Source organism: Diospyros lotus, chromosome 13 (assembly GCF_014633365.1).
Source record: "Diospyros lotus cultivar Yz01 chromosome 13, ASM1463336v1, whole genome shotgun sequence".
Classification (NCBI taxonomy): Eukaryota; Viridiplantae; Streptophyta; class Magnoliopsida; order Ericales; family Ebenaceae; genus Diospyros; species Diospyros lotus.
The window spans coordinates 5541178-5564128 of record NC_068350.1 but is presented as its reverse complement, the minus strand read 5'-3'; the positions used below and the strand labels follow the sequence as shown (position 1 = coordinate 5564128).

Here is a 22951-nt window from a genome sequence, read left to right as displayed (position 1 = left end):
CATTTCTTGTTGTTTATGGCTTCTCGTCGACCTCTCCTTGTATTAAATAAAATAGCTTTCGCTTTCACTGCCATGCCATGCATGCATGGCACTAGTTTGCAATACATGTTACCTCCGAATGACGCAACATGTTGCTGAAAATATGTATTTAATTATATGGCATTAGATTCTAATTAGTTGGCATGCACGCAAAACTTTTTTATTTTAGGGTATTTGTTATCAAAATATAGATAAAAAAAATAAAATATAAAAAGTATTTCAGATTTTTGTCATTTCTACTATATTTGTTAAATTTTTCTGACGATCCCTTATATATCTGCTATTTTTTTTTTTATATATTGTTACGGGTATTTCTCGCTCTGCACTATGCGGGTTGGACTTACATTAATGGGCCGACCCAACCGCTTAAGATCCGGGAGACCTCGAGCTGAGCCCATCAAAGCGAGCTCACATGCTGCTGGCGCCCGTACTCATACGACGGAACTAAGCGAGCTCTCAGTAACTCCACTAATTTATCAACGTGCTCGGGCGAGCTCCCGACTACATTTTGAGCGAACTCCCAGCGACCCTTGCAGTTCGTTGGCATAGCCAATCAGCTTGCGTAACAGGAAAGGCGTATGCCACGGATATCATTTGGCCAGGGGTCACCCCAATTAGACTATTCAGGCCCATTTTCTCGGCCCATTTGGCCGGCCCACGCCGATCCCATCTTGGCCCCTATTTTACAACATTATTACAGCCGCGTCTGAGTTTTCGCACGTTCACCTCAGATCTCATCCTCATTAATGGCGGATCTCATCCACATTAATGAAGGTCTCGTCGACACACCTTACTGCGGCATGACCGTCCTCGCCGACGCCGACTATTCCATCCCATCATCTGTATATGTACAGGGGAGACAGGGAGGCATGTCCTGGGATATATATCAGTCAACTCTTCTGAGAGCCTTTGTATGTTTTTCTTGGATCCACGAACAAATACTTTGCACATTTTACTTGCTCACCCACTGACTTGAGCATCGGAGTACTTTGCAGGGAAGGACCGGCGGGTCAAGGCGTTGAACCAAGATACCTCATTATCTCCTTCTCGGATCTACCAAACCAGTGTGGCCCAACGAATCACCATCGATCAATTCAGAACGTCGACATATATGTTTATCATTGTTTTCCCTCAAGATAATAAGTATATCTTGAATCTTACATATAAGAAAAAATTATGTATATATACTCCAATATATTCAACAAAATTTAACAAACAATTTGATAAAAATCTTGAAATACTTTACAACCTTATTTTAACTATTCCATATTTTAGTTTGAAAAATATTTTTATTTTATTTTATTTTACTCATTTTAACAAACACTAGTATATCAGATAAATTATACTAAGATGGCATTGTTAAAATGAGCAAGATAAAAAAGTATCAAGATAAGACCAGAATACTCTCCAGACTAAAATATAGAATGGTCAATATAAGATTGAGAAACAATTCAAGATTTTTATTAAATTATTTGTTAAATTTGTTGAAATGCACTAAAGGACACAAGCGTCATTCTCATCTTATCTGTAATGATCAAAATATGTTTATCTTGAGGGAGGAGAGAGACAAGTATATCTTGAAAAATTAAGATAAGAAGTCACGTGATTTATTTTTTAATGATCATTAGATAAGTTTAACAAACACGTTAAAAAAAAATATCTAAAATATTTTTTATATTTATTTTTTTTTATTTTATATCTCAATTAACAAATATTATCTAAATATATATATATATATATATGTTTGGTTGAGACCCGCGGGCTTTGTGTGCCCTACTTGCATTGCATGTATCTCTTATATAAAATAAAGAAATGAATGTCGGTGTCTTGTTAACGTAATACCTTTGCCGTCTCCTCGGGTCTACTTGCCTTTCTTTATTGATATTTGTTTCTTCTTTCGGAGCTCAGAGTTCCAATACATGCCCAAACATTAAAAAAGGGTTTTTTAATTAATTGGTTGTTTTTATTAAAAGTAAATAAAAAATTAACTCATTACATTATTCACTATGTCATTGATGTTGCACTTATAATTCAACTTGGGCATACGGTTAGGAATCTAAGTCAAGCCTCGTTTTAATTTATTTTGTTTTGGTGGCATCTGTGGCCAGCCAGCTTGACCAGTTCAGAATCTGCGTTGTCCAATGGGAAAGTCCTATAATGGGTACATAAATACAAAATCTATCCCAATTAATCAATAACATTATTATGCAGTTTGTGTGATGGCTCTGTTTGCATTTTTTTATAAAGAGCCTAGCCACGACATTAATACAGCTTAGCTCAGTATTCACGTATTGCAGCATATCACCATGAATTACATCAGAAAAATTGTTAAATTTTACTTCTTATTCACGTATTGCAGCATATCACCATGAATTACATCAGAAAAATTGTTAAATTTTACTTCTTATATAAACGCATCTTGTTGATTTGAGAAAGGGTGGATAATTTGGTGGACAACTAGAAGTTCTCGCGATATTTTGATATCAAAATATTACAAAAACTTGGCATATTTTTGAATATCCGTCCAAATGTAGAATCCATACTCTGACTCTCTCTTTCACTTTGAGACACTCTTATCTTCTCAAACTCCTATTATTGTTGATAGAAGCACCCATTGTCTTTTCCCTTGTCATCACAGGCTCCCATTTTCATAGATAGAGTGGCTTTGCATGTAACATTCTTATAGATCCAAGCATTTGAATGCTTAACATTAAAATTTGGCTCTGAAACTGGTGGAATTCGAATAGAGTTTTCCCCCTTTCTTTGGTATTTTCTAGAAGAAGGTTGATTCTTCAAAATTTTCTTTTTAGTCTTCAGAGATTATTTAGTCATTTTGCATTTAGATGAAGCTATGTATTTTTTTTCCTTATCAACGTAAGTCCTTGAGAGGTCTTTTTTGCCTTTTGGTACTTGATTTTAGAAATTCTTGTAAAAGTTATGGACTTCTCGAAGCATCATCTAAGTGTCCATTTTTCTATGGGGTGCTTTGTACACTGGAAGAAAGACTTTGAATACTAGAAATTGGTAGCAAAAACATACCGACGAGTAAGAAATCTAAAGTGAGCTAAAAATATAAAAATACAATGAAACTATCAAAAAAGATTGCAACATATGGCATCAAAGGGAATAAATGATGTAGTGAAAACAGAAAAGTAATAGGGTCTCTGAGAGGTGAGAGTGAAAGAAAGAGTGAGAGGTCAGTAATAAAGTTTCGATAATAAGATCTCCAAGAGGCGAAAGTAAAAGAAAGAGTGAGAAGTGAGAGTGAAAGAGAGAGTGAGAAGTCAGGGTGAAGTTGTCTTTTGCATTGAGGGTTAGATATGTAATTTCCTTAAAATTGTCCACCCTTTTGTTCGTGTAACATTTTCTTGTCGATTTATATAGTCACAATTGTCGTCATCTTGTTGAATTTATTTTATTTATTTGGTCACAATTTAAAGTTTCTAAACCTATATATGTAATCTACTAAAATAATAGTCTCTAATCCCATATTTAGCCTATCAAACCTTACCCAAAATAAGTTGATATCCTTTGAATAAATCCCTCGAAATTGGCCTCGAAGGCAAGCCTGCAGCTAGACTGCACTGACTCGTTTGAGCATTTCATCGAACACCTTCAATGCACAATCCAATTTCTCAATTCTTTCCCATCCCAAATGGCATTTAGGACATTTCCTCAAACTTTTCATGGTTTTCACTTTTCATTTCTGCCTCTATATCAAAATTATAATATGGTGCTGACAGCTAAACGACGAGTCTATTTCTACTCCCCCCTATTTAAACCGACAGAATAAGTGAAGAGTTCTGTGATCATCGGGGCAAGGGCTACTGCACCACTTGATTGCTGCGAAGAAAGATGAACCCACCCGAGCATGTTCCGGATTTGGCCTACCCATGATGAATGATGGCTGGCCTACATGCTCCTTATATAATGATTTCAAATTCAAATCCAAATCCAACGTCAAGACAAAATTATATTCTTCCTCTATGTTCATGTCAACAACTGCGTTACTACCCCATGTTATAATTTTTGGGATTTAAGATAGTTATAAAGACTATTCTTAATATTTAATAAAAAACAATGAGTACCTTGAGATTTAAACCCATGTTATAATTTTTTCTATTGTCAATCAATCTAGTCAAATATTCAAAATAATCAAAATGTTCATATATTTAAAAAAACTTTTCTATGCTCATTTAATGACTGAGTCCCCACCACCCACCATTGTCAACTGTCGCAACTATTCTCTTTTTGTGTGCTCTTCTTCTTCTTCTTCACTTCTTTTGTTACCTAACAACATCTAATCACTTCTTTTGCTACCTAACAACCTCTACTCAGACCAGACTGCCTCTTCAACAATTGCCACCGAGGGCGGACAAAATAGAGACTAACTTTTTTTTACTGATTGCATGACATTTTACATTGAAAGAGAAATTATTCTCACAATAGATGTTGATTCCGTTGTAAATTATTTTTTTGTTTCAAAATTTTGTCGAGCACAAATTTAGTAAAAATTTGTTGTACTAACTTTTTTTTATCACATAAAAATTTTATTACATTAATTTTTTAAAACTTCAATATCTTTTAACATAGATTTCTAAACCCGCCCTGAATGATGTCATATTTGATGCCATAGGCCGCCTCTTATAGCATTAGGTAATTTTTTTCTTTTATTTTCTCTTTGTTTCAATTCAAGTGTACACAAACATTTTTAAGCCCAGCTTGGGTTCAAGATGTATTTAGGCAATGAATTCATTTGGATTCAAGTTCAATGTAGATGTTGAGGATGATCCCAATGGGTTTATTATTATTATTATTTTATTTTTTTAAGTCAAAAGAGAAAAAATGAAAAGTAAAATAGTTATTTTGTCATTTTATTTAATAATAAATAGATTATTATTATTTCTAAAATATGAGAAATAATTTTTAATGTTACTTCAAACCTCAAGAATATTTTTTTAATTCTCTTCTTCCTTTTAATATTTATCCATTTTTAATCAAACTCCACATGAATATTATGTCATTTTATTTTTTTCAAAAATAGAATAATTCAAATATAATCACATCATATGATAAGTATATGACTCACCAATTAGTGGCCAATCCGAAATATTTTAGCAGTTTGACTTTGTGATAGATTCGATCATTGGACAATTAATTTATCAGTGAGGCTTTTATCAACAAATGATATTCTTCTCCAGTGGGGGCATTCCCAATTTGGGTTAAGATTTAGGGACTTATTCTATGTGTTATTAAGATTTGCAATCGTCAGCAGCAACTATCATTTGTCATTTTTATCGCCTTTTTTTAGTTAACAAAATATAAGTGCCAACTATCAAATTAGTTGCTATATTTTAATTTTCAAGTTAAATTAGCTACTAAATTTTAAAATAATTTATTAAACTTTCATAAGAGAGCCACTTTACCTAACCGATAATTTTCCATTTTATTGTCGTTACAATGATTTAAGTTTATAACATTGTCGATATTGATTATTGGTTAATTTAACTTCATTTATGAAAGTTCAGTAGTTAATTTGAAAAAAAAAAAACAAGTTTTAAAGTGCAAAATGACAAATTAACCATTGTACCTTGTCCCAAAGCCAAATTGACCACTATTTTAAGATGGGTCAAATAAGTCATTAAATTTTTATAAATAAGGCCTTCATTGCACATATTTTTTTTAATTTTATTTTTTGTGAAGTCAAATTACTTTTACTTATGAAAAAAAAAAGAATAGTAAAAAATTATTGAGTAATAGGCATTTGTAGAACGTCAAAATGGTAGAATGTTTGTTAACCACTTGATAATGAAGCACATGATCTAGTCCATCTTCATAGATGAGATTTTATGGACATACTATTACTAAATTAATTAAGAATTTTTTAATATTAAGTAAAAAAATGTATAAGTTATAGAGATGTTCATGGTGCGATTTTTGAGGTTTAGGCTATTTTCAATATGTAAAAATGCATGTTTAGTTTCTATAAACTAAATTGCATAGTCTGATTTGATCCGTAAAAATCACGCCAAATTGCGTCGTAGTAGAAATTAGTGACAACTAACTTAAATTTCTTCAAATCACAAACTACATAATTTAAAAATTTCTCAAACCGTGTCAAATGGTTTCTTCCAAAAAATTGAGTGGTGCAACGTGGTGCGATCAATTTTAGCAGGTTGGCAATTTTTTTGAACAACAAATAAATCAACAAATTTTGAGTGACTTTCCACAAATCAATCACTACAAATTGGAATTCAAGGAGTTATTATTATTTTTTTAAAACAGGATGAAGTGCTAAATTGGCAATTGTATATCAAAGTTAAATTAGTCATTAAATTTTAAACTAGACACAATGACCAAATCATTTATTGGAGCCCATAAGTTGCATATAATTGACTTGAAATTTAAATTAAAATCAACCAATTAACAACCAATTCTTTTGCCCAATCTACCATCGATAGTCTAAGTTGTGCGCATGCGTTGTTCCAGGGCATAGATCGAGGTATCGGATGAGCAATATACTGATGTCAATCTAGTAAGTTATGAGTTCGATTCTCGCCCTACACAAGAGTCAAATGCATAATCCTGTTATTTATCTTCCTTGGTATAATTGAGAATACGAGCCGGACAATGACGGTCATCCCAAGTTGCGCGCATGCACAAAATGGATCATTTAGATATTTTTAGTAAACAGTACTTGAAAAATTAATAAATTTTAAAATTTGTATGATATGTCAATTTTTGATTAATTTATTAAATATTAAACATAACAAATCAAATATTAACACCCAGGTAAGTTTGAAAAGGTAAACGAATTCCTCAAACTTAATTCATTTTTAGTAACATATATGCTTATACTTATTAGTGACATATGAAATTCTTTTAACGTAACTCACCAATTAAAAAATTTAAACAAAGCATTCAATCAATCTCTTTAGTGGTTGTCTAGATGAACTAATCTAAGCCCAATATTAGAGGTAGGTGGAGGATATTTGGGCCTTACCACTCAAATCATAGTTTTAAGAAGAAATTTGTTCAAAAATTCACCGTGCCTAGTAAAATTAAAATAAAGCTAATAATGTTGCGGCCTTTAGAGGCGTGGGGTGGGGTAGATTATGTGATTGGTTATAGTTAATGTAATTGAATTAGTAAAAGAAGGTCTTAGCAAACAACTTCAACAAATTGCCACAGAGAAAACAACAATAGCAATGGCGGGTTAATGGTCCGTCCCAATTTATTACCCGGTTTTAGTGGGCCCGACCCGGGAAGGGCTTGAAGGCTTAAAGTTAAACCCTACACACCGCAGGGGAGGTTTATCAACCGAAGCCCGAACAAAAGCGGCAAGAAGCTCTCCTCCTTCAAAGCGAGAGAGAGCGAGAGGGCGAGAGAAAGGCAGGGAGCGGCATCAATGGTGAAGGCATACCGCCGGTACGAGCCAGCGGCAGCGTTCGGAGTGATCGTGTCGGTGGACGGCAACATCGCCTACGACAGCTCCGGCAAGCACCTTCTCGCCCCGGCGCTGGAGAAGCTCGGCGTGTGGCACGTTCGGCAAGGAATCTGCACCAAAACCCTAGCCCCGTCCCCCTCCCCCTCCTCTCGAGGTCCCTCTCTTGCCGTCACCTCTGTCGCCTCCTCTCCCTCCTCTCTGGTACTCTCTCTCTCTCTCTCTCTCTATATATATATATATATATGTATGTATATGTACGCGTGTTGTAATGATGCAATTGTGAATGTTTGATTGCATATGTTTAATTTTCATCTGATGAAAGTGGAGCAAAGCATGCCTTGAAGTTTAGGCTCGTGATTGTAAGCGTGACAACTTATGTTTACAATTTTGGATTGGCTAAATGGTTTAATGCGGTCTCATGCAATTTATAGTTCGCCACTGTTCTTGCACATGGAACACTAATATAAGATCACCTGCCTGCGTTTCCTCATTTTGTAGGAAGTAGGAATAGCATAAAGGCAGTTGACCAATCAAGGAAAAATGCCCCTAAAAGCCTCAACTCTCTCCCACATGTCCCACAAAATGGCAAAGTAGTATGTACAAAATATCTAACGTGACACTTTGACGGAGGAACCTGATCTATTCTCACCCACCCACCACCCGTTGCCCTTTTAATCATAAGACTCAAAGCCTCCATGTCTGAGACGAAAAGAAAGGAATATATTAGATCTCCTTGTCTCAAAATCTGTGAGCTATTAAAGAAACCGTTTGGGAACCCCATTGACAAGAACAAAGAATGTAATGGTAGAAATACAAAACCGAACCCAACTCTTCCACTTGGAAGCAAATGCCATCCTATCCAATAAGTATATTAGAAACTCTTCACGGACTGGGTCATAGCCTTTCTGATTGTCTAGTTTACATGGGAGATTACTAGAGCTTCTCTTCAATATTGAATCTAAAGAGGCATTTGGCACTAGGACATTGTCAAGAGTTAGAAGATGATCAATGACAGCATCTTGGGATTCAAAAACTGCACAACTGATTATGTGCTTTGGTCTATCAGAAAGGATCTACGAGAGACTTTCAGAGACACTATCCACATGGCAAATAGTTCTAAAATTTTTAAGATTCATAGTCCCACTTTCTTGGATATGGGCTATGGGAATAGCATTCAAGCTTTTCTCAAAAGCATCCTGAATGAAAGCATGAAAATATGACATAATATGCTGACTCATAACACTCCAACCATGTTGAAAAAAGAAAAGAAAGGGTAAACCATTAAGCTTAGGGGACTTTGTCACCACTCATATTTGTAAGGAAATGAATGGATATTTGTCAATAAGAAAATTCACTTTTTAGGTTGTTGTCTCAAAAGAAAAAAAAAAAATATGCAAGTAACTGTATTTTCCTTTCACTCGCTTCTTGCCCAATATACCATAGTTTCAAGTATGGCATTAACTAATTTCATTTTCCTCCCTTGATAAATCCCAGTTCCAATCATGTATAGAAGTTCCCACATTTTCTTAGCAACAAAAGGACTTGAAAGCTGAATAGTAGTTTTTTTTGCATCTAATGATGGTGTACTTTTTGGTGGCAAGAGGTGGCTCTTCCGTCCAACAAGACATATGAGTATATATTTGTATGTATGGAATCTTGTTTTTTGTGGCATTTTTCATTTTTAAAATTTTTCCTATTTTTCTTGAGGTGCCCCGGGGGGTTGGGGGGTGGGGTGGGGTGTTGTTAATGGATAAGGAAGAATGTTGTTTTCGTTGCAGATAGCAAGTGGCTATGCTGATGGCACAGTAAGAATTTGGGATTCAGAGAAAGGAACCTGTGAAACCACACTGAATGGACATAAAGGGGCAGTGACCATCCTCCGATATAATAAACTTGGATCTTTGCTTGCATCTGGAGGCAAAGACAATGACATTATTTTATGGGATGTGGTTGGTGAGACTGGGCTTTTTCGCCTTAGAGGGCACCGCGACCAGGTTTATATGTTTCACTACTTGGAATATTTGACTTGGCCAGATTATTGTTTTTACTTTGTACCACCTGTTATCTGCAACATTCTGATTTTTGTTTGTTTTGTTTGGTTATTCCAGGTGACTGATCTTGTTTTCTTAGACTCTGGTAAAAAACTTGTAAGCTCCTCCAAGGATAAATTTTTGAGAGTTTGGGATCTTGAAGCACAGCATTGTATGCAAATCATCGGTGGTCATCATACTGAAATTTGGTCTGTGGACACTGATCCTGATGAGAGGTATCTGGTCACTGGGTCAGCAGATCCAGAGCTTAGGTTTTATACAATAAAGCATGATTTTGTAGATGGAGAGTCTGTATCTAATATAAATGGAACAAAAGTTGTAAACAATAAGGACTCAGCAGCAGAAAGCAAATGGGAAGTCTTGAAGCATTTTGGTGAAATTCAGCGGCAGAGCAAGGATAGAGTTGCCACTGTGCGGTTCAATAAGTCTGGAAATCTACTGGCTTGTCAAGTTGCTGGGAAGACTGTAGAGATATTCCGTGTATTAGATGACACTGAATCAAAGCGTAAAGCAAAAAGAAGAATTAACAGGAAAAAGGAGAAGAAATCCACAAAAGGGGCGGATGATGTACAAGAAAATGGAGATGCTAGTCATGGGGCTGGAGAAGAAGGCAATATTCTTTTTGTTAAGGTATCTGATGTAGTTAGGCTTATTCAGACTATACGGCCTGGCAAGAAGATTTCTTCTATTTCTTTCTGTCCAATCACTCCTAAGAACTCACTTGCTACCTTAGCATTGTCTTTGAACAATAATTTATTGGAAATATATTCTATCGAAAGCAGTTCAACCACCAAAACCAATGCTATTGAACTCCAGGGGCATCGTTCTGATGTCAGAAGTGTTACACTTAGCTCAGATAATACACTTTTGATGTCTACTAGTCATAGTGCTGTGAAGATATGGAATCCAAGCACTGGTTCTTGCCTTCGGACCATTGATTCAGGATATGGTCTGTGTGGTTTATTTGTTCCTGGTAACAAGTATGCAATTGTTGGTACAAAAGCTGGGTCACTAGAAATTATTGATGTTCGAAGTGGTACTTGTGTGGAAGTAGTGGAAGCTCATGGTGGATCTGTCCAATCAATTGCAGCCTTTTCAGATGGAAATGGTTTTGTCACTGGGAGTACTGATCATGATGTCAAGTTTTGGGAGTATCAAACTACTCAAAAGCCTGGCCAAGTGTGTTCTTTATGCTCTTATCCTTCTCCTCTCTGCCCTAAAAATGACATCATTTGTCCTTTATTATTATCTGGTTTGATTTTTTATTTGAGAATGCTTGCCTTGCAAACAGATTTTTCAACATCTTTGCTATGAAAGCATTTCTTCTTCTTGTTCATCTTACTGAACTGTAATGAGTCTTTGCTCCTAGAAGAATATGCTGTTTATCTATGTACTTGAATGGTTCCAGTACTGTTTCCTAGAATTTGTATCCATAATAGATGAGTGTTTATCTGTCAATGCTGAGTATTTTCTTTCCAAGTTATCTGTTTTTTTCTAGTTATTCTTACCCTGATCACCTTATAAACAAAATTATTGCCTTTGGTTTGCCTGGTTGCATAAGCAATTTCTGTGAGAATTTTATGCCATGAATGAAATTATTCTTGCACATTCAACTTAGGATTTTTTTTTTAAGAAAAATAAATAGTAACTCTGCATCTGCAAATAGCTTTGAGCTCACTTTCTGGAAATCGTATGAGTAACATCATCTTTAACTCCTGCCTGGCTACTTCAAGCAGCTATTTGATTCAGTATAGTTGGATATTTTCAATTCAAAATGGATGGAAATATATACTTCCTATGCATTTTACAACAACATATCAAGCCTCAATCCCACTATGTGGGGTTGGCTATAGGAGTTATATCTTGCCATTTATTTCTCTCTGTGGCCTTATCTTTTGTAAGGCATTTATAACCCATATCTTACTTGATAGTCTCCCACCGAGTTTTTCTTGGTTTTCTTGTACCGTTTTTGCAAATGATTTATTCCATTCTATCCACTCTCTTAATAGGAGCCTCAATTAGTTTTCTTCCCATATAATTAAATCATTTTAATTGTGTCTCATGCATCTCATCTTCATTTGGAGCCACTCCAACCTTATTATGAATGACCTCATTTCTATTTTATCTTTTCTTGTATGGTTGCACATTCATCCTAACAACATTTTCTTTGTTATGTTCATATTTTGCACATATTGGTGTTTACTAACCAACATCCTGTGTTACATAACAAAACTGGTCTTATAGTAAAAAAATTTCCTTTTTAGCTTTTAACAAATCATACTATCACATAAATGCTAGATGCACTTTTATTTTAACCATCCTGGTTTAATTTTGTGAGTAATATTCTCATTTACCTTCCCATCTTCTTGGATAAGTGATCCAAGATATAGATATCTGAAATGATCTTTCCTTGAGATAGCTTGATTTCCAAGCCTTGCCATTATGCCATCCACACTAGTATTTTTTCAAACTTACATTGCATATATTGAATTTCAATATACTTCAAATCTTTAGACTCTTAAGTGTTCTTCCATATCTCAAGTTTGATATTCATGCCATCTTTTGTCTCATCCACCAAGACAATGTCATCTGCAAATAGCATTCACTAAGGCACTTCCATTCTGTATTGTTTTTCCAAAAAAAAAAAAAAATTTGCTAGTCTAAAACTCTTCTAATCAAGCATTATGAACTTTAGACATGAATTCTAGATTGCAGTGGTCTAAAATTTATGTAATCGACTCCACCTGGCAGGACTAAGGCTTGTGGTTGTTATTGGTGTGTAAATAAAAAAAAACTTATACTACTGCTTTATAATTTCTTTTATTTGACATTTTTATTGTATAAAATGTAGACAGTACACTGTACATGATTTTCTGTGTCCATCTTTCAATCCCCCCCCCCCCCACCTTTCCTTCTTGTCGAGTCTCTGGTGTTTTCTAAGTTATCATGGTGCTTCAAGTTTGATTCATAATTCTTGTAGTCTTTAGACTGCCAAATAGTGAAGTTATATATATATTGGTTTGATGGCCTCTTGTCTGGTCTACAGGACTCTAAGCAAATGACAGTCTCTCATGTGCGGAATATGAAAATGAATGATGATGTTCTAGTGGTTGCTGTTAGCCCTGATGCTAAATATATTGCTGTTGCACTGTTGGATTGTACTGTGAAGGTTATGTTGTCTTTTCTAAATATTCTCCAATTAACCTATTACCTTTGTTTGATAAAAGAAATTGTGTATTTCACTAGAATCTTCAACATAGTTTCTTTCACTTGAGCAGTTTATGGACCAAGTTTTTGATTCAAGTTGTTGCATGTTGAATTGCATGGTAAAATGTGGTCTTCCCATACTCTTATTATAATCATAATTTAACACAATCTAGGCCATAGCCAAACTTTTAGAAAGTGACTTGCCAAAGATGGTAGTCATCAAAGCATGAGATTTTGTCAAAACACAAGTAATATGTTATTCCAGATCCTAATGGTCCCACTAGTATAGAACAAAATTTTTTGCAAGATTGATTTTGCTGAATTTTATTTGTCTTGTAGAAGGGTAAAAATTGGATTGAGCCTCTTCACATAAATAATAATAATAAATAAATAAATTAAAGGAAGTGGTGAGTCTGCACATAAGGATAGACATTTATCTTACGATAGAAAGAAATCTTTTCCCAAAATGAGGTTTTAACAAACATGATTTTACATCAAGTTACTTGAAGGCTGAAGGTTAATGCTAAGAAACAGGAATAGTAAAAAGTGGCCATTTCAGGAGATTTCTTTCTGTCTTTTTTGAATCAATTGTTTTTGGGAGAATTCAGGATGGTAGAAGTAGCTTTGTTGGGTTATTATGCTTAAGCAGTTCTGCTTATAGCTAGTATGTTTAGTACACTGAATGATGAAAAGCAACTTCGATTTTTTTTTTTAAAGTGTTTAAATGATCAAAGTAAGAGTGACAGATAACATGCATGCAAATCAAGTTCTGAGATCAGTTAACATCATACTATTAAAGCAAATTACCTGTCTATTAACTTTAAGACCCTAAACATTTGATGGTGAAATTGATTTGAATTGTCTCTAAATTATGCATTTATATGCAAACCTTTCAGGTCTTCTTTATGGATTCACTCAAATTTTTTCTTTCACTCTATGGCCACAAGCTGCCTGTGCTGTGTATGGATGTTTCATCGGATGGGGCATTATTAGTCAGTGGCTCAGCAGACAAAAATTTGAAGATTTGGGGTTTGGATTTTGGAGACTGCCATAAATCCATGTTTGCTCATGCTGATAGGTGCTTCACTGGAAAAAAGAACTCTCATGCTTTTGACGTTTAATATATAAATCTTATGTTCTTTATTTTGGTCAGTGTTATGGCAGTGCAATTTGTGCGCAGCACACATTACATGTTTAGTGTTGGGAAAGATCGCCTCGTAAAATACTGGGATGCTGACAAGTTTGAACTGCTGTTGACTCTTGAGGGTCATCATGCTGAAATTTGGTGTCTTGCGGTCAGCAACCGTGGTGATTTTGTTGTCACAGGATCTCATGACCGGTCACTGCGCCGCTGGGATCGTACTGAGGAACCATTTTTCATTGAGGTATAGCTGCCTTTATTTGCCAATTTGTTAAATGCTTTGGACCGATATTTTGATCTGCAGTTAAATGATTTCTCACGACAGTTTTCATGATTTAATTGAAGCTATATTATCTCGATTTCCCCTAATAACAACATATTATTTGAATTTGCAGGAAGAGAAAGAAAAAAGATTGGAGGAGATGTTTGAGTCTGACCTGGACAATACATTTGATAACAGGTATGCACTCAAGGAAGAACTTCCAGAGGAAGGAGCTCTGGCCTTAGCTGGGAAGAAAACTCAAGAAACCTTAACCACAACTGACTTGATCATTGAGGCATTAGATATGGCCGAAGTGGAACTGAAGCGTATTGCTGAACACGAGGTGAAGAAATATTTTCTCCATCTTGGCTTTGTGTAAACTATTTTGATCTGCCTGTGATAATAAAATGCTCAATAAGGATAAAAGGCAGGTTTTAGTGTCCACTCAATCTGTGATTTGCATTGCAAGATAACATATATTTGCTCATTTTAGGTCTGGTAAAAACTCTTATGTCTTAATAATACATGTCTGTTGTCCGAAGGTCTCATCCTTCTTGTGTGATTGGCAATTTGGACTGCTTTCTTCCTGTTTGTTTGTGTTTACATAGGTAGATCCTCTGTTAGTAAAAGCTCAAGAGGAAGCAGCTTAACCACTCAGAAAGCGAGAAAAATAAATAAATAAAAAATAAAAAATAGAAGTAAACAACTTCAAGAAGGTGCCAAGAAAATGATTATAGATGTTAATTCTGTATAGCATACCCTCCATAAAAACCAAATTGTTAACGTCAAGGCATTTGATCAAGAATTTGTCAAATTCTACTTGTATTTTAAAAGATGTCATTTTTGTAAAAATGCCTTACTTTCGATCAAATTACTTTTTCATTCTCAGAATATGGTGAGAGAGAAAGGATAGGAAGAAGGTGGATATCATTGATGTAAATTTAACTTTATTGTTCTCGTTCTTATTTTTTTTATTTCAACTTATCAAAAAAAAAAAAAAGGAAATAAATCGTTGTTTACATTCTCTAAATAAGGTTATCATTGCTGATTAATCTAATTGCCTGCCATAGCAAGAAAACTTGGTGGAGTTTGATTTGACCTTGCAGTATAAAGGATGTTTGACTTTTTTAATTCTGTATCAATATAAGCCTAGGGCATTTTATACAAAACTTTCCCAAAATTAAGGGAGGGAATTGATGATTGGGCAATTCTGGAGCCTGTTGTAACTTGTTGAGATGCCAAGCTAATTAATGGCATGGTTAAATGGCTTAAATTGTAAGATATCTTTCCAAACACTAAGAACAGACCTGGAATGAAGACTTTGAAATATGCAACTAACTTGGGCATTATACTTGATACCTGAAATTATCGGATTTTCACTTTAAGGTGGTACTACCATAAAATGAAATCTTACGGCTTGAAACTTGTATGCAAATTTTCAGGAGCAGAAGTCAAGAGGAAAAGTTGCAGACTTCCAACCAAACATTCTTATGCTCGGGCTCTCTCCATCTAATTATGTTATTCGTGCACTTTCAAATGTTCATACGAATGATCTAGAGCAGACACTACTGGTAAGCTGATGGTACTGTAGTAATGTGGGGTGCAAAATAATTTTGGTGTTTGAACTACAACTATTGGCAGTCAGACGTGCAAGACTTTTCTTTCCCTTTTGTAACACGACTCTGCTTGAATTTGCTGGACCTTTGTACTTCTAACTTGGCTAGTTTGGCCAGATGAATTAGAGGATATTGATTCATCTTAATCTTGGGCAATTTCAATGATCCACTGCCTTGATTTTAAGGATTAGTTAAATCATTGCATTGGACTTGGATATGATTGCTATCACAGCTGCCTCAATTTGAATTTCTCAAAATTGTCATTTTCGTGTAACCATCATTTAGGGGTCTTAGATTCAACTATTTTGATTTTCTCTATCTGGTAAATAATATTTTGAAAGTCCCTTATAATATTTGTTTTTGTTCAATAAGGTGGGAACTGATTGTGTTTAGAAGGTTTAATTGTTTCTATACTTGATGATGTTATTAGATCTTACCTATGGTTTTACCCTATGAAGCATTGATTCTCCAAATATTGCTGACATTACATATCCAATATATATCTCGTAAAATACTTCGTCTGAACCTTTGAAATATGTCAGACATGCCATTTGATGTGTCCAATATTGGTTGCTCATGGGACAGTAAAATATGTGTTAGACATGCTAAATAATGTGTATAGTGATAAATGGTTAGTTGGAATTGGATCACCTTGCAAGTTCTGAATAATTAATTTTTTTGTTTTTTTTCCTTTTATGAAGATTGGATGTTGATTGATGTTTTTACGTTGTAATAAGGTATTAGGTTGTAGTCTTTTTCACTTTTGAAATTTTGCATTTCTCATGTTGAATATTTCCTGTTATTCTTCTCTCTTATGTTTTGTTTGGTTGAAAATTGCTTGCTTATTTGTGTCTGGCCTACTTATGTCTGTCCTTTTACTTGTGTATTTAAGTGATGCTTAAAAGAGTTAGTTATTTTATGATTTCAATCTGAATATATGGATATTGAAAGGCTGTTTTTTAAGCAAATATTTACCTTGCAGGCTTTACCATTCACAGATGCCTTGAAGCTTTTGTCTTACTTGAAGGATTGGGCAATGATCCCTGATAAGGTTAGATTGTCTACACTTAATGATTCAAAGTAGTGGAATACACACAAATGCATGCATCTCTTTTGCTAGTGTTTTTTTTTTCTAACCCGAATATTCTCATTTTTGAGCATCATTCTGGCATATGGGTATCACAAAATTTTGAAGATAACTTCTTTTATATATGTTCACTTTGCTGAGAGGGTGAGACTTGGTAGCAATTGTAAAACTGCTCTTTGATTGGAAGTCTATTGGTTCTAGTTATGGAATTCACCTTTTTGCAAAGCAAGGATAAGGTTGTGTACAAAAAATATTCTCCCCAACCATTGCAAAGCACAGAGCCTTATGCGTTGGGGACAAACCCTTTATAATATATGCACACACTTGACATAGAATTGTGAAATATTGGACAACCAATTAGGGTTGTCTTAGGTTGTATTTATGTCTAGAAGTATAATCCACAGGTATTATAATTATATTCTTAATGATATGCCTAATTTTATAAATTTCCATTAATGTTTTCTTTCAAGTGAGCCTTGGTAGCAACGGTAAGTTAGTCATTTTGTAACTGGAGGGTCATGGGTTTAAATTGTGGAAATATTCTCTTTGCGAAAAAGGCGAAGACTGCATGCAAATATGACCCTCATAAATTGATGGCCTAATGTACTAACACCCTTTTAACCTTCCCTCTCAAGCTAGAGCATACATTCAATGTGTTCTAAGCTTGTTATAAATAAAATTTAGGGTAAATTATGTATAATCCCACTATGATTTGGGAAAATGACGGCCTTTGTGGTTTGAATTAGGCATTCTAGGTTTTGATGGTTTGTTTTGTCAACACATTTTATTCATCATTTCATCTAGAGACTAATATCATTGGTATATTTATTTCAAACTATGTTATTTTGGTACCACCATTGCTTGTGGATGTGGATACCAAGATGTCATTGTTGGAAATAAGTCTGCTAATGATGTTAATTTCTGGGTTAACAAAATGTACGGATCGAAGATAAAACGGACTATAGGGACCTATAATACCGGATTAAAACCATAAAAAGTGTCCTAAAAAATGACCCATAACTACAAAGGTCTATATGAAATAAACCCTAAAATTTACTCCAGCTCCTAAAACTTTGATGAGAAATCTAAAAGCTATTCTTGGGACTTCTCTGGGCCAAGTCACAATCGAATTCTATATGTTTTTGTCTTTTCATGAAATACAAGATTGTAGGCGTTGTAGATTTCTGCTTGATGATCACACATTAACTCCTTAAGAGTATGTTTGGCTCCAAGCTTTGCAAGAATGTGTTTAATCATATCAACCCACTTGTGCTACGTGTCATGATTTTCTAGTTGGATTCAGCATTGGATTGGGCTACCATTGTATATATCTTGCCCTTTAGAATACAAAGTTACTTTCAAGAAAGATATATGGAGACCTTTTGTTCAATAGGGAACTTGCCCAGTTTGCATATATGTGTCCTTGAATTCGTTAATATTCTAGATCGCATTTAACTGCACTTTTAAGATTTCAAAATGCATACTAGTTCATTGCAATGACTTGTGTTGGCTGAATATAAAAAATGACTGTCAACACTAATGGCAGAGGTTATATCTGGTTTGTTAATAGTTAAATAGTTTAGCTTGTCAACTAGTTTCTGATATCGACTTGGATCACTTAATGGATGGCCTTTTATCTGCTATAAGATTAATATTGGATCCACAGGAGTATTAATGGACACCTAACATCTGTATCTTAGAGATAAATCAAGAACGTCTTTTTACTGCAAGAGCAATGCTAAGTTGGGATTTGGCAATCTTAATACTCAATAAATACTTTAAGGTTGTGTTTGGATAAGGTCATTTGACCCCATGTCATTTGGAATTTGTAATTTCAAATCCTTTGTTTGGTTACATAATTGTTGGAAACATTTGAATTTGGCTCTAATTCCAGGGTGGATTTAGACCCAAGAAATAGAAGGATTTGAAATGACATCATATGCTGCAGGTTGAACTTGTCTGCAGGGTTGCTACAGTGCTTCTGCAGTTGCATCATAACCAGCTGATTGCTACCGTGGCTGCTCGACCTGTTTTAACTCTTCTGAAAGATGTTCTTCATTCCAGAGTCAAGGTAATCATTTTGCTCATAATTCTGCTTTTGGATTGTTTATTAAAGGCCTTATTTATCTGCATGTTTGAGGTTGGGTTTGTCCTCAACCACACACCCATGAGGCAGTTTTCTTTGGTTTAATTATTCTTTAATTGGTTCCATAATCTTTAAGTTGAGGTAAAAATTCTCCCATATTGAGCCTAGTTTATGGTTGAATAGTATGAGTTTTACCCATTTTAATGCAAAGAATACAGATTATGGAATAAAGGATTATATCCTGATCATCTCAGTGATATCAAATATATAGAAAACTCTGTATCAAATGTGAATTTGTAGAACTTTACCTTTGAATAATATATCTCTTAGAAGGAAAACAATTTCTGGTATCTTTAATTTGGGTTGACAAGGATATTCTTTCTTTCACTACGGTGTTTTCCACAAAATCTCATATGCACAAATTGTATCATTAATGTTTTAGATATCGAACTCATTGTTAAAGCAAGGTTTGGAAGTCTGTTCAAACATTGCTGTGTGACTTGGCTTCATGATGGTTTGAGTTCAAATTGTTTTGACATTTTTTTTTTCTTGACACAATCGACCCAAAAATCATTTTGACATTACTGGAGCAAAACTAGCTGTTTCCCAGGTCAATTTTTTAATTGGCATTGGAGCATCTGCAGCAGGCTCTGTGAAACTGAATTGTATGCATTCACTTTAAGGCAGAGTTTGGTTTTTTGGGGGTGATAGTGGAAAAGTTGACAGATATGTCACCCTTACTGCCACTCTACCCACTCTACAGAACATACATGAGAATTTCACCTCATATGTCTCTGCATTCAATTCTTTTGAACCCATTGGATTCTTTCCCTCGTTCCAGAATCTCCTTTCTTCCACTCTGTCCCGAAGAATATCTAGGACCAACTTAATCACGTTTTCATGTTTCAATTGAACGCTTTCCATTTTTCTTTTTGATTATTCTCAAAGGAGAAGATTATTCTCTTGCTGACAACATAAGTTTTCAAAGTTATTCAATTATCAAATTAGAAGCTTTTGTTCATTCTTATGAGGGAAAGCACTAATCTAAAGAAAGATATTTGTTCTGTTGTCTGCGTTGGGTTTGCCTGACGTGAGCAACATAACAATTTTATCTAAAGAAAATGATGGTTAGCTTCATCGTTTCAACATTCTTTTCTTGTTCTTATCTAATATCCTTTACAGAAAAACTTGCTTAAATGATTCTATTGATATTTTCTTACTTCTCATGTCAGACTTGTTTCATTATTATTTGTTTTCTGATCACTTGCACTCAGTTGCATCAAACTTCGACTGCTTGATGCTTCTCATCGCAACATTTGCTTGCAACTACAGTAAATTTTGAAGATCTGCAAATGCTCAGTTGATTGGATGAATAATATATTATTTCAGGAATGCAAAGACACTCTTGGTTTCAACCTTGCAGCGATGGATCATCTCAAGGTGAGTATGTTTATCAGTAATGTCGTTGGGCCATTGTTTTATCAATCGGGAGAACCTGAAACCCACTTCTTGTGCTTGACACCCCAGCAATTGATGGCTTTAAAGTCCGACATACTCTTCCGAGATGCAAAATCAAAGTTACTTGAGATACGATCATGGCATTCAAAACGTTCTGAAGCGAGGACAGAGACCAAACAAGAATGGAGGAAAAAGAAGAAACAAAAGAAGTCTAGCAGTGAACACGTCTGGTCTTAATAATAATCTGCAGTAACTACAATTTCAATTAGAATACGGCCAGCGAAAAAGGTAAAATCACCCAACATCATCTATACAAGACACCATTTATGAGATCGGAGAAAGATGGTTGGAAGCATATGATTTTTGTGCTTGTTGCTAAGGAGAATGAATAGAAAGGAAGAGAACTTGTCCTATTGTTTCCCCCAGCCAGCTACCAAACATGTGCTAATGAGGTTAAGTTATTCTTCTACAAGGGTTGTTTGGTGTAATTATTATAGCTTTTAATGTTATCCACACCCTCCCTCTACTTTTGAAGCCACCGAGACCCGACCGTTGTACCAATTTTCGGGGTGAGGGAGTAGATAGTCCTGTACACAAATCTTATTTGTATCTGGCCAAATGCCAATAATATATTTTGACAGGTGAATGCGGGCGCAGGGTAAGCCCCCGAATTTTGAACGGAATGTTTAGTTTTGTACTACAAAAATAGCTTGATGCCTCTTTCTTTCTATTGCCATCGTAATTGTAATAGAAATTAGATTAAAGATGTTGCTTTTAGTTGAAATATATTTTCTACAGGCTTTCCGCTAAAACAACATTCTACCGCAGGGATGGAAAATGGAGAAACCCCGAGGAATTCTCCAATTTCCAAAAACGAATTTACTCCATAAAAACCGGTTTTCTAGTAAAGAAATAAAAATTTGAAAACATGATATTTTAATATTAAATTAAAATTCTTAATTCACACTTCCATAAAATTCTTTCGAAATTATCTCCTAACAAAAATTATACAAATAATAATAATAATAAAAAAAAAACACCTCCCTATAACACATGTTTCCAAATTTTAGATTGAAAATAAATATTTCACTTTAATATTTGATTTTAATTTTTTTTATGAAAAATAAAACTAGAAATTTTATAAAAATCTAGACAACTAGACGACACCCTAGTATGTCTATTTTCCCTTATGATTACTTCACTAGCAGGTTTACAAGGTGTGACAGTTTTGATTACAGGTGACCAAAGCTTTCGGCGACCTTATAATTCTTGACTGACAATGCAACAATGGAGGGTCTCAAAGCCGATGATAAGTGGTTGCCAAAAGGAGAGAGCACAAGGCTTAAGGTAAATGCACTTAGTAATATGCCAAAAACAATTCTCGGCTCTCCACCTCTTTTCACAAATTGCTTGTTTAATGCTTTTTAGAAACAAAAGTTCGCTGTTCAGTTGAACCCATTAGCCCCCAAAAGACTAGCATAGCAGCAACACGGAGCAACACTAGTTGTCGTAATGCCTTGGTTTGTGTACAAATTATTGGCTTCAAATGCATTCAGATGCCATGCCAGATGAAGCAACAATGGAGTTTACATGACTGCCAGATTTATTATTTTCCGACAATAACTATGAATGCATCCTGTGCCACAAATATAACAAAGTTGCATAGATAGAGGAACCTGTCCCATCCTTTGCTTTCAAATCTGGTCCGGATAGTTCCCTCAATATCGGTGAACAAGCTCCTTGTATGCATCTTTATTTTCTGAGTAGTGTGCAATTTCCGCCTGCAAAATGACACACTGCGTTACCATCCCATCTACTTCAAGTTCAGATTAGAACGGTGCATATTTCAAACTTAAGCCTCAAGCTTTTTCCTTGATTTTACAAACCCCCCCCCCCCAAAAAAAAAAAAAAAACAAAATCTTCTACTCTTTGTTGGGTCAGGAAGTCATAATAAAACATCATACTAAAGAAAAACTTGGTCGGCAATACAGAAAACATGTTGCTTACAGGTTCTTAACCCCGGAGCACGTGCTCACTAGTTATGTACAAAGTTTAGTGTGCCCATTCTGGGTCCTTCTATGACTAGTTTACATCATTTTGAAAACATGAAGCCAAAGTGTTAAATAGACATTAAGGTTGCTAAAATCTAAACCTTTCCCTCTTTGCTCGTCATACAAGAATTCAGAAAACTCATCCAACAAGTGCCTTAGTATATGTTATTTGGAGATGCTCTTTCTTTAGTGAGATTATTATGAGCAAATGCATGAACCAAAATATGTTATTGCTACTGGGACCATGTACAATTACAGGGGGGATGTTCAATACCGATTCTTATAGTGTACTGTTCGGGGAGTTAATAAACTAATTCTTGTGGATGTTTATTTGTCAGGCTATCCACCTAAATCGGAAGCAATTATAAATGCTATAACAAAACTTCATAAGAAAATATCTCATGAAATATATGACGATAGAATTAAGTCTCAATAGGAGAATCAATGTTTTACTACCAATCTCAAGTTTTATATTGGATGTAGTATGAATACTAGAAATTATGATC

General features: G+C 34.8%; 2 protein-coding genes across 2 annotated transcripts in view; one reads left to right on the top strand and one right to left on the bottom strand.

The window, feature by feature from the left end:
• The first annotated feature begins 7347 nt into the window (after positions 1-7347).
• LOC127789105 (uncharacterized) lies at positions 7348-21122 on the top strand. Its single transcript, XM_052317887.1, has 12 exons — positions 7348-7687; positions 9265-9480; positions 9595-10716; positions 12584-12706; positions 13641-13822; positions 13898-14129; positions 14281-14490; positions 15590-15718; positions 16746-16814; positions 18799-18921; positions 20326-20376; positions 20464-21122. Exons 1-12 carry the CDS (start codon positions 7448-7450, stop codon positions 20629-20631), a joined length of 2865 nt encoding a protein of 954 aa, XP_052173847.1. The 5' UTR covers positions 7348-7447; the 3' UTR covers positions 20632-21122.
• A 638-nt stretch (positions 21123-21760) lies between these two features.
• Positions 21761-22951, bottom strand: part of LOC127789104 (protein fluG) — a 78960-nt gene continuing 77769 nt past the window's right edge. Inside the window, exon 18 of the mRNA XM_052317886.1 lies at positions 21761-22175. Within this exon, the coding sequence (XP_052173846.1) occupies positions 22113-22175 (63 nt within the window). The 3' untranslated portion in view covers positions 21761-22112. The remainder of the gene's footprint in view (positions 22176-22951) is intronic.

Bases quoted from the DNA above. Each gene is read 5' to 3' on its own strand.
- LOC127789105 (XM_052317887.1), top strand. From the start codon at position 7,448: ATGGTGAAGGCATACCGCCGGTACGAGCCAGCGGCAGCGTTCGGAGTG. The intron at 12,707-13,640 runs GTTATGTTGTCT...CAAACCTTTCAG, and splicing joins TGTTGGATTGTACTGTGAAG to GTCTTCTTTATGGATTCACT. The intron at 14,491-15,589 runs GTGAAGAAATAT...GCAAATTTTCAG, and splicing joins AGCGTATTGCTGAACACGAG to GAGCAGAAGTCAAGAGGAAA.